General features: G+C 39.0%; 1 protein-coding gene across 1 annotated transcript in view; it reads left to right on the top strand.

Annotated features, from left to right (window-relative positions):
* SDK1 (sidekick cell adhesion molecule 1) overlaps positions 1-12,424 on the top strand; it is a 1,142,665-nt gene that overhangs the window by 1,089,405 nt on the left and 40,836 nt on the right. The window contains 2 exon segments of the mRNA XM_043999243.1: positions 5,043-5,204; positions 8,847-8,972. Of these exon segments, the coding sequence (XP_043855178.1) occupies positions 5,043-5,204; positions 8,847-8,972 (288 nt within the window).

Genomic DNA, 12,424 nt, shown 5'->3' with positions numbered 1-12,424 from the left:
AATATGGAGATTTTTAGATTTTCTTCATATGTGTTTGCCCCCAGATTGTGCCTCTGAGAAGGACACTACTGCAGTATATTACGTTCCGGCTCTTTGTCAGCCCAAGAGATTTCTCATCCCACCGTCAAATAAACTGATAGATTACTGGAGTCAGGTAGAATTTTACTTCTTAACACCAACTTTACTGTAGACAGGAAAAATGCCTATATTTGATACCATGTGCCATTCTGATCCTTCACAACTTCAGCTCAGTGGCCTGGGACCAGGAGTGAGGGAGAAGGAGGGAACTAGGGATAAGAGGAGCCAGATACAGGGAGAAGGAGAAACAAGGTTTTTAAGTTGCTAAGATTTAAGAGGTAAGGATATTTGCTAGTAAGAAGTATGAACCAATCAAAATTTTCTTCATGCCGATGCATTCCATAAATGGGTGATTAGAAAATCCTTGTGTAGAAGAAATATCCCTACAAAGAGCACTGTATAACCAACCAAATGTCTAATAGGCAACGATGCCTACTTTCTCCAAGAGTTAGAGCTGTTACCATGCCAGAGCAGAACAACCCATTAAAATAACCACAAGGTCTAGAAAACATGTCTAATGAGACAATGCAAACTCTATTAGGAAAACCTGGGATCTCTGGCCTTGCCTGGGTCAGGAACAGAAGTCAACTGTAAGCCTCCTTCCTTGAGTCTCCAGAAGCACATATAATTCTGTTGATTCTAATGGTTACTCCATACCACCCCAGTCAGCCAAGGCTTCCTTTTGCCATGTGTCTTCCCTTCTCCCCTCTCCTGTATATTTCATTCTCTCAGGGAAATAAGCTAGTAGCTCTGGCTAATGAGAAGACTATAGGAGAACACTGGCTAACATTTAATTCAACAAACATCTAATGAAAAACAACTGTGTGCAAAGTTCTGTGGAAGATAACAAAGATGAATGTGGCACTGTCTCTCCCCTCAAGGAACTTCTAGTCTAATAGAAAAGATAAAACAACTTAATGGATATAATGCCATTTAAAATACAAGCACAGAGAAGGAAGGAAAAGACACATATTAAGTCAATTAGCATTTGTGAAGTACATACCATGAACCAGGAACTATACCAAGGACTGAGGACACAAAGAAAGGCAAAAAAGCACCCTTACCCATAAGGAGCATATATTCAATGCATCAGGCAACATGTATGTACAAGATATGCACTAACTAGACCTAAGTAATTTGAAGGGGGAGCCATTAGCACCTTGGGAGACTGGGAAAAAATTTCTGAAGAAAGTAAAATGTCAACTGAGTCTTAAAAGAATCCAAGGAAATTAAGAGGAAGAAAGGAGGAGTGATGAGGGACTGCTAATGAAAAGACACAGATTAATTGACATGTCCAAGGTCACAGAAGTAACTAAGCATCAGATGTATTTTGAACCCAGGTCCTTTCACAATTATGCCACAGAGGGGGGAACAGTTTTGAATCAAGGAGGTCTCACCCTATTCAGAATAAACATTTATTCCTTCAATCTGTGACCAGTTGGGGACCATTCCTCTTCTGACTGGAGGAAAATGAAAGAGGATTAAGTTCTGCTATACCTTTTCCCTTAAAAGAACTAGAAGATATGAGTTATTAACTATGATGTCCCAAAGGATGGCTGAGCCAAGGAGGTTTGGAACCTCCAGATGGTTCTAAGTAGGGCAATTTCTGCACAGTGAACAGAGTGAAAAGCAAAGTGAAATAAAGAGTTGGGCCATTATCTGGTGACTATGGTCATTTTGAACACCCCATCTGGAAAATAGCCTCCCCTCAGCACTTTACTTCACCTGGATAAGTACAACCTATGTTCCTCACATGCACAAGAGCTCTTGAGTTATCCATAGAGTCTAGCAATGTTGTTGGCAGTCTAACTTTATGACATAGCTATTTTTATGTTTCTTAAAATGTTTTAAACAGTAGTATTTTTATGTGATTGCACCCTGAGGCTTTGTAGTGCAGGGCACAGTTTAAAAATTGACTAAATAAATAAATTCTGACACTCAGAGATGGGGAAGTCCTGACTAACACTACCACATAGTGGGACAGAACTCACAAAAACTATGCATGGGGTATGTTATTGCTCTGAGGAGGAGGAGGAAAGAATTAAAAAAGAAAAGGAATTGCCATCCAAAACAACTTTACATTCAGAAGAATCCAATCCAGTAATTGATGACAGAAACAGCAGTAGGCAAATATGGTCATGCCTAAGATGATGTTGCTGAGCAATATGTATGTCATGCAAATGTGCTCATTTGCATCGTGCCTGTCTGCAAATGACCACATCAGCCTTCTCCGATTTCGAAGAATCATTTAGAGGCATTCAAAACTAGGGGAAGTAGGATCATATGGTCATAGATTTAGAGATGGAAGAGACCTTAGAGGTTATCTGCTCCAACCCTTTCATTCTGCAGAGGAAGACCTGAGCCTTGGTGATTAATTCATTTGCTCAAAGTCACACCGGTAAAAAAATGACAGAGCCCAGATTGTAAGCAAGCCCTCCGATTCTGAAGTCAACCATTTCCTAAGTTTTAGGAGGCAGTGTGGTAAAGTGGAAGGCCTTGAACCAAGAGCTAGGAAACTTATGTTCTTAGTATCTAGGTCTGACTTGGGGCAAGTTCATCCTCAGGGTCTCAATCGATACAATGTCAGGACTGGGCTAAACGATCTCCAAGGCCCTTTCTTTTTTTTGTGTGTGTGTGTTTTTGTTTTTTTTTTTTTGGTGAGGCAATTGGGGTTAAGTGACTTGCCCAGGGTCACACAGCTAGTAAGTGTTAAGTGTCTGAGGCTGGATTTGAACTCAGGTCCTCCTGACTCCAGGACCAGTGCTCTATCCACTGTGCCACCTAGCTGCCCCTCCAAGGCCCTTTCATAGATCAAGGTTCTTAGATTACACACTGAAAGGGATTTCAAAGCCTTTAGTTCAACCCCTTCTTCTAACAGATGAGGAAATTGAGACACAAAAAAGTTTAGTGACTTATCCAATAAGCTCTAAAGTTCAATATCAACAGAGTTTGAAAGAAGAAAATTAGCAATGCATATGTAAAGTTATCCCTGACTTAAGATAAGCACAATAAACCCAATAATGAGCAAAGTAGGGGCTTAATAAATATTGGTCAAATTGAATGTAGAGTTTACTCTGACTGGGGCTTTATAGAATCTAGTTACTTGGGTAGCTTTCCCTCTATATCTGAGTTTGTTTTCCTGAGTATAGGAGTCAGAATTCTCTATGTCATTGACAAAGGGCTGAGATTTTTTTTTAATGAAGGTACTTATGAAATATTTTAATTTTGGATTAAGATGAACAATTCTAAAAATTTTAAATAGGCCTAAATAGTTCTCCAGAATTTTCAGGATTGACCTAGCTATTTATAAATAGAACATAAGAACTAATATATGGGTCCCATGAGCTAAGCACAACTAAAAAACTAGTGGGAGGGTTCAGAGGGTACCTTCCAGGTCCCAGTTTTCACAGGACTATATGATATTTTATCATTATGATCCACCCCTTTGAGAAGTGAGTGTGTGTGTGTCTGAGAGAGAGAGAGAGAGAGAGAGAGAGAGAGAGAGAGAGAGAGAGAGAGAGAGAGAGAGAGAAAGAGAAAGAGAGAGAGAGAGAGAGATTATATACTGTGTCTGAAACCTCAGGCAGCTTACTATACAACGTGATGAGTAAGATTTTCTCCCAAAAGAAAACACAAAAATAGAAATGCACAAAAGCAGGATAGGTATATAGGCTCCCAAGAGCTTTTTGGGGGAAAGGTGTCTCCCACCTTTGTGGCAAATATAACCAGCTTTACAAGAGTAGTATAAAAATAAGTTCTTTATGAAGATGTCAGCCCGAAGACATGGGTTCTCTTTGCCCTTATATACTGTCTAAAACTAGCCTCAGCATGATTAGAAAGACTAGCATTCTCAACAGGGATATTAGTAGGCACTGCTGTCTATGCCTACAGCTGAACTACCCTGCCTTCCTGATTGTGGTAACAGCTAACGACAAAAGGTAGAAGCAATAAATCACCATGTCATTGAGAATGTGCACAAATCAAAGGTCCCCCCCCCAACAAAATGTTAAACTCTAATAGAACTGAAAAATACTTACATTATCTACCTACCTACTCATCTGTATTCATTCTATAGTCATTGTAGTTATGAATCTCTTGGTGAGAATAACCTCATCTGTTTCTATTGTAAAAGTTTAGATCTTTCTAAAAACACAATACTACTTTCAGCCACGGAATCAATACAATTTGTAATGATAGTTTTTTTTCTTCTTCTTACTTGTTTCAAACTGAAGAGCCACTGGTGCTAAAAGATAGGGACCTTTGGTCTATGATGGGTACCATGTTGTATAGGAAGAATCTTTTAAGTAGGCTATTTCATACTTCAATAACCAAACCCGCTTGGATGAGGCCAAAGATGAACATTCTTTACACTTAATTCTATTCCATAGTTAACAGAGATATAGTATCTGCCAAGGTATTTCCATTTTTGCCAAGGTCTATATTTCTACTTCAGATGCCATTTTATCCTTTTCCTTCACTTGCTAACTTTTGATTGAATCAGAAGAATGGAAGTGTTACCTATTTAGGTGATAAGAAATGGTGAAATGCAGCTCTCACTCTATTAGGAAGGGCACCTTTCCCAGAATGCTCCAGCAAGATTTCTGGCCACAAGACAGAGGGCACAGAGTGCAGTCTTACAGAACACTCACAGATTCACTTTGTTTTCCCCCTCCTCCTTTCCCAATGTAATTAGTGAGGTTGCATGCAGTCTCCTGATAATTTCCCAGTTGTGTTGTAAGGTTTTTCTCCTTGTCAGTACCCACTTATCAAGCTTAAACTCTAATTACACTTATCTGTGCTGAAAATTGGCTATTATCACTACTTAAACTCCTGCTAATTGTAAGAAATACTTTCTTAGCAAACTGTGAGATAATTTTACTCGTTATCTCAACACAATAAACTACACTCAGTTGCTTCTTTTTGTTGAGACCTGTCTGTACTTTATATTTGGACCATTATTCTAGGTGTAAGCAAAGTGGTGACTGTGGACATTAAAGGAAATTGGCAGCGGTGGTTGAAGGTGAGGGATCTCACCAAAGGAGTAACCTACTTCTTCCGAGTGCAGGCGCGCACCATTGCCTATGGACCTGGACTACAAGCCAACATCACAGCTGGTCCAGCTGAGGGTAGGTAGAACTCTAGTCATCAACAGTGATACCAAAGTAGGTTGCAGCATATTTGTTCAGACACAGAGCTGAACTATCTCCATGAGTACTTTTTCTCCTATGATTCATTTTTCTAACCATAGTATAGGAACCAACCATGACATTTCAACAATATGAATGTTTCTAAAAGCATGTTCTTCTATAATAAAAATAATTTTTTAAAAATCACATTTATTTAGCATTTGAAGTTTGACAAAGTGCTTCACTGAAAAACTCCTATGAGATAGGTGGTATAAATATTGTTATCACCATTTTAGAGATGAGGTCATTGAGGTGCTGAGAAACTAAATGACTTGCTCAAGGTCACACTGGTGATTCAAACCTAGGTCTTTCCGCTCCATATCCAGCACTCTTTTCACACTGCCACTTCAAAATATATTCAAGTAAATGTGGATATATTTAATATTTCTTTGTGTTGGCATCAGCTTGCTGAACTTATAGCAGATTTTTACAAATTGGTTTTAAAAATAGCATGAGCGAGAAAACTAAAACTAAAAAAAAACCCCAACAAACTTTGAACCTATTATTAACTTGGACCACTTTCACTGTCACTTAGAAATTAAGATACTGTAAGATTTGTGCCTGAAATTTCATACCTTTTTCTAAGTTAGGTTGTGTCTTTTTAATTGCCTATGAAGAATAAAACCTAAGGACTTAAATGGTTTGTCTTCTGAAGATTTAAGGGAATTTTATAAGCCTTTCTCTAATCTCTCCTTATCTCTATTTTTAATGAAATTATTATAAAACTTGTTTCAGAAGAAAAGAAACTGAAACAAAATAGGAGAGGTATAGAATTATACATTTAAGGCTGGAAGGACCTTAGGGGTCATTTAGTACAAGCTCATGATTTTACAGATGAGGAAAATGAGGAAAATGAAGCACAGAGAGGTCAAGTTACTTGCCCAAGGTGATACAATTAATGGCAGGATCAGAATGTAGTCCCAGGCCCTCTGACTCCAAATCCCATGATTTCTCTTCTCATATTTTTAGTCACTACTCATTTTATTTAGTCTTTTAGACCACTAATTGTAGACTGTCTTTGCTATTCTAGGATATGTGTAGTAAGAAGTCTGTTGATTGGTATTTAACAACCAGCTCTCTGAAAAAAAATGCATGCACAACACACTTTTAAGTTTATTCTTCATTGTTAACATTTCTCCCCATCACCTAAGTCTAGGCAGTCAGTAAAATCAACCTTGACTTGAAGCATTTGCTGATATCTGAGGTGTTAAATGCTCAAACTGAAAATTTAACAGTTAGCTCTCCTAAGCCATTATGAGCTAGCTCCAGAACACACCCCTGTGTCCAGTTATATCAAGGAGCATTCACAGAATTCTCAAAACAAATAATATCAATTAATTTTAGTTTTAAAAATAAACATGCCATTTTAAGAGAAGGTAAATGGCATTAGGACATATAGTAGACAACAATAAGGTCCAATAATCCTAAAAAGACTGAGTTCTAGCATTAAAAATCAAAATTTCTGGACTGGCTGAATTTTGTCTATGACTTACTAGTTCTGCATAAATTGCACATCTGCTAGCGTCTTCTGGGAAGATCCACAGTCTTACCCCAAATTTCTTGTGATTTCTTTAAAATACAGCAAAAACAGAAACAAAAACAAAAAATACTTCCTTCTTTAAGGGTCCTCTTAAGAGATAGAACTAATGTTTACAAGTTCACTGCATTATACCAGTATGTGGCATTATTTTTTCTGAGTTCAATATAATTATCTTCATTCTATCCCAACTGTTTAGAAACAAACCGTGTCATCCCTTATATTCTACAATATAAAGCATATTATTTCTATGGTGCAAGTAAAATTTCGCATTATGGAAACACTAATGTGGTTTCAGCCCCAAATGACTCTTGATTGAATCATGGATCTTTATTAATTGGTAGAGTTAATGATAAAAGTATGTATCTGACTCTTCTCTTCCCTAGGCTCCATTAATTAAGATCCCCCCGCCCCAAACCATGTCCTCCCCTTCCTTACTTTTGTTTGATAAATACAATGTAGCAGAGAATTAGAGTCACAAGACCTGGGTTCAAATCCTGATTCTGACACTGACTAGTTTTGTGATATTAGTTAAGTCTCTTAACTTCCCTGAACCTCAGGTGGGGAATGGCATTAATGCTACTTGTACTACCAATTTCTCAGTGTCACAAGGGAAGCACTTTTCACCTAATTGTTATTATTTTCCATTTCATCTTCCATGACCTCCTCCCTCACTGCTATCTAAACTGTTTTCCTCTTGGATTCCCCTATACATATACATACATATACACATACATATACATACATGCACACATATACATACATATGTGTGTATATGTATATATGTGTGTATGTGTATTGTGTGTATATATGTGTGTATATGTGTGTGTTTATGTATATATGTATATATATGTATATATATGTGTATATATATGTATATATATATGTGTGTGTGTGTGTGTGTGTGTGTGTGTGTGTGTGTGTGTGTGTGTATATATATATATTCCTGCCATTTGCCTTTGAGCAAAGATTAAGATTCTTTTAACTTACACTTTTTAATTCAGTAGAGGATTGCCTGGGCCACTGAGAGCTTAAGTGACTTGCCCATTGTCACAAAGCTATTATGTATATAACAGAGGTAAGGCTTGACCCCAGATGGATGGCCTTCCATCTTCCGCTGTGCCATGCCGCTTCAGTGACTTGGATAGAGATGAGATATGAGAAAGAGATGTGCATTGGTGAAAAACTTTTCACACCAGGAGTCCTCTGTCACTATGAAATCACAGGCCTGGACCAAAACAAAAGGGAGAGAGGGAAATCAATCAACAATAGCGAGCAGACCACATCCTAAGGTATAATAATGTAGCAAAGAATAGACCTCTAAACTGAAGTTCTTTCTGCAGAGAACACAGTGCCAGGCAGCTTCAAAGGTCTTGATTTTCTCTGAGCGATGCTCTCCAGAATATCCTGTGACTAGGACAGTGGAATCTGCTGACCTGAACAGGGCTGTGGAAGCCTTGATAATTCCATCCCCGAAGGGAAACATTTGTTCTGTCCATCATCCCCTGCTCCAGCCAAAGACAGGAATCACTTTTGATTAAGCTGAAAGCTGTGAACTAAAATTTGGAAGAGGAAACTGAGTTGTAAAGCAGGGGACTGTGATGTCCCCTAGGATCACCTAGCACAGTTCACTGCCCCATTATGGGTGCTTCATAAATGTTTGTTGGGTTGAACAGAAAGCATGTCTTAGTTCTGCATTTTTACTTCTGAGAAGTGTAACACACCTTACTTCCCTCTCCTCTAACTTGCCAAATATATACAAATAAACCCCTAAAATTTCTCCCTTTCCTAAAGTCCACAATGGTAGGTGGATAGAAAGGGTTTGAAAAGGGTTGATCAGGGAGTTGGGGGGAAGGGTAGAATCTTTTCCCAACCCCCTCCTTCCCAGACTCAACCCTTGCATGCAATCACTGTCCAATTAGCCAAGGATTGGATCTTTTTATTTGCATAACTCTTATACTAAAGAAATATGAGATGTGAATGATTGCTCACAGGTACTAGCAAGTCTTTTTCTTTTCTTCTTTTTCTTTTTTTTAACTCCTCAGGATCTCCCGGTTCTCCTCGAGATATTTTGGTTACAAAGTCAACTTCTGAACTAACTCTCCAATGGACAGAGGGAAATTCTGGAGACAGACCTACAACAGGCTACATCATTGAGGCAAGGCCTTCAGGTAGGAGATGCCAAAGGAGAAGGCAAACATGAGCAGCCAGCTTCAGGCCACTTCACAGAACTGGCGACGGCAGAGAAGTCATTGCCTCCACCCAGTTAGGGGCGAAACTTCCAAATAGACATGAGTTCCTGTTATCTTAAGCTTTTCCCCAAGAACACAGCAGGAAAGGGGAATTTGATTGAAATGAGTAACTCATCCATCTCTCATGCTCTCCAAGCCTTTTTTCCCCCATTTTCAGTCTTTGTAGTCACTATTGTGCTATTAACCTTACATGCATTAGCTTCATGGAGTTTTCTCTGCATTTCACATGCTCAGGAAAATGATTATTGTCAGTTTTAGACTATTGTACATGAGAACTCAGGGAGACTTAGAGACATTTTAGACTAATCATTCAGATCAAAGACTGTTTTCCGGGACCCATTTTCAGTGCTCTAAATGTTCGAAACTCTGATTGAAAGATGCATGCACTCAATTTGTGATTACTTTATATGTTATTAGTGGAGATTGGTAAATCATTTGCTTCATCTTTACCCACTGGAAAATAAGTTCTAAGATATACTTCTTTATCCAAGAATTTTATATCCTCCCACTACCCTCCTCCCCCAGCTTAATAAATACATTTGGATATTTTTAGATAAAAATATACTGTTAAGATGAGCCACAGAAACCCAGGACCAGAAGGGCCTAGTTGGTAAGTGATTTTTTTAGGTCAAGGGCCATGGCAAGAGGTACATGAAAAAGGAGTCATAGGAATGGTAGTGGCAGAGCTGGAAGGGGCTTTGATCATCTGGTCCAATCCCCTTGTTTTACAGATGAGGAAACTGGAGCCTGGGGAGGTTAAATGATTTTCACTGCATTTTATTGCTAGTAAATGTCAGTTGTGGGATTTGAACCCAGGACCTCTAGTACTCTTTCCACTGGCTTAATTATGTTTAGAGTAAGTTAGAGCTTCAGTAAGTTTCTGAATGTGAGCATTTTGGCGGTAATTTCATAAAAAGGAGTCATTAATGACACTAATATGTTACTGTGGTATATTTACAAAAGTCCAAAGACCTGGGTTCAAGTCCCATTTCTGATACTAGCTATGTGACATTGGGCAAATCACTTGACCTCTCTGAGACTCAGCTCCCGCCTCTATAAAACAGGTATAATAATGTTTGATATTATGTACCCCACTGGTTTGTGGGGAGGAGAGCCTTTTGTAAATAATAAAGTGCTATGTAAACATGAGCTATCATTATGTATTGATTTTAGTTGTAGTGACTTAGAATGACTTTGGCTCTGATTCATAAAGTGGTAAGTGCAAAAGGAGAAACCCCGAAAGTTATACATGTGTCTGTATTTGACAATATGTGACTTACCTGGGGCAGCTAGGTGGCGCAGTGGATAAAGCACCAGCCCTGTATTCAGGAGCACTTGAGCTCAAATCTGGCTTCAGACACTTACTAGCTGTGTGACCCTGGGCAAGTCACTTAACCCTTATTGCCCTGCAAAAAAAAAAAAAAATGTAACTTACTTCCCCTCTACCCCCCTTCCCCACTCCATCTGAATTGATCTCTTGTGAATACCAGATAGAATTATACCCAAGAAATTTCTGGCATAGCTCCAGATATACAGGATAGAATTAAAAAAAATGGAGAAAAATCCTGCAGCCTACAGGCTTTGAGGCAAATACAATTTGTTGGATTAGTGGAGTCCAATAGTATCTGCCCTAGATCATGACAGTGGACATGGCCTGGAAATGGATTTCCATTAAGGTTTGTCTGGCTTCAGAAAAGGTAAGATTGACCAGGTGAAGTGATCTACTGTGATCACTTAATTATCTTATCGTACCTGGGAACATTGGAGCCTAATATAGTTAGTCGGCCCTGGAGTCAGAGCATTTTAAATAAAGGCCAGTCTGCTCTACAAGGACTGGTAACTCCTTGTGAACAAGGGGGAAAGGTGACAATGAGTGGAGAAGTTGGAGAGTGGAGGGTTGTGTAGGTAAAAGATGAGGCTTGGAGTCAGGTTGGCCGAGAGGGAAAAGGGGTTTTTGTAGATTTGAAAAAAAACAACAACACCCAAAACCTTCATATGTAGTCAGTTGTCAAGTCCCATGAGTTCTACTGCCATAGCATTTCTTATGTCCATTCCCTTCTGGTCCCCACTTATACAGGCATCACCCTTGGTCAGACCCTTGTCACATCTCTCCTTTAAGTCTACTTTGTCTAGTTGCTCCATTTCTGTGATCGACCTTTCACACAGATGCCAATGCTATTTTCCCAAGGCAAATCTTACCATGTCACAACACTGCTCAAAATCCTTCAGAAGCTCCCTATTGCCTCTAGGGTAAAAGATCAACTTCTTAGCCTAACATTTAAGGCTTTCCCACAGGATGTTTCCAATCTACCTTTCCCACTTTATTTTACATTACTCCCATGCTCATGTTCTGTTCCAAACTGGATTCCTTCCTTCCTGGCCCTATTCTTTTTTTTTTTTTTTTGCAGGGCAATGGGGGTTAAGTGACTTGGCCAGGGTCACACAGCTAGTAAGTGTCAAGTGTCTGAGGCTGGATTTGAACTCAGGTCCTCCTGAATTTGGGGCTGGTGCTTTATCCACTGTGCCACCTAGCTGCCCCCCTATTCATTTTCATAGGCTATCTCCCCTGCCCCGACCATGTTCAGTACATTCCTTCCTAATCTCTACCTGAATTTTTTCCCTTAAGTCTCATCTCAGGCAGCACCTCACCTAAATATATTTTCTTCTGCCTCAAATTTTCCTAAACCACTTTCTCTGGATTTCTTGTTTGCCACCATCACTCCCTTGTATTCTCTCTCTGTCTCTGTCTCTCTTTATGTCTCTGTCTCTCTGTCTCTCTGTCTCTCTCTGTCTCTCTTTCTCCTTCCCATCTCTCCTCTTCTCTCTTTTCTCCATCTCCCTCTGTCTCTCTCTCACACACACATGCATTCACGTGTGTATATATATATATATATATATATATATATATATATATATATATATATATATATATATATTTCATATCCTCTCTCTCCAACACCCTCCATAGAATATAAGTTCCTTAAGAGCAAGGACTAAATCACTTTTTATCTTTGAATTCCCTATGCCTAGCACAGCACCTAGTAAATGTTAATTGCATTGGACTGAACAAAAGGTGGAGAATCCCAAGTTCTACCCACCCAGAAGTATAAGAAATGGAATTTATTGAAAAAGTCATTTATGCAAAGAAAAATGTCACTCTGTGAAAATTCACTATGCTGAGTCCCTATGAAGGACAAGAGTGGTTTATTCACTCTTCTTTGATTGCTTCCTTAAGCCTAAAGTGATCTGTTTTTTCCTCCCAGCTACACCTGTGGCCTTGTGCCATCTGCCTAACCTGATGTCTTCCCATTAATCTCATCCTGTATCTTTGGCATCTAGGAAAACACAATAACTTATTCACACCATTGGTA

This window comes from Dromiciops gliroides, chromosome 1 (genome assembly GCF_019393635.1).
Source record: "Dromiciops gliroides isolate mDroGli1 chromosome 1, mDroGli1.pri, whole genome shotgun sequence".
Classification (NCBI taxonomy): Eukaryota; Metazoa; Chordata; class Mammalia; order Microbiotheria; family Microbiotheriidae; genus Dromiciops; species Dromiciops gliroides.
Note: the sequence above shows the minus strand (reverse complement) of the source record. Positions and strands in the feature narration are given on the sequence as shown.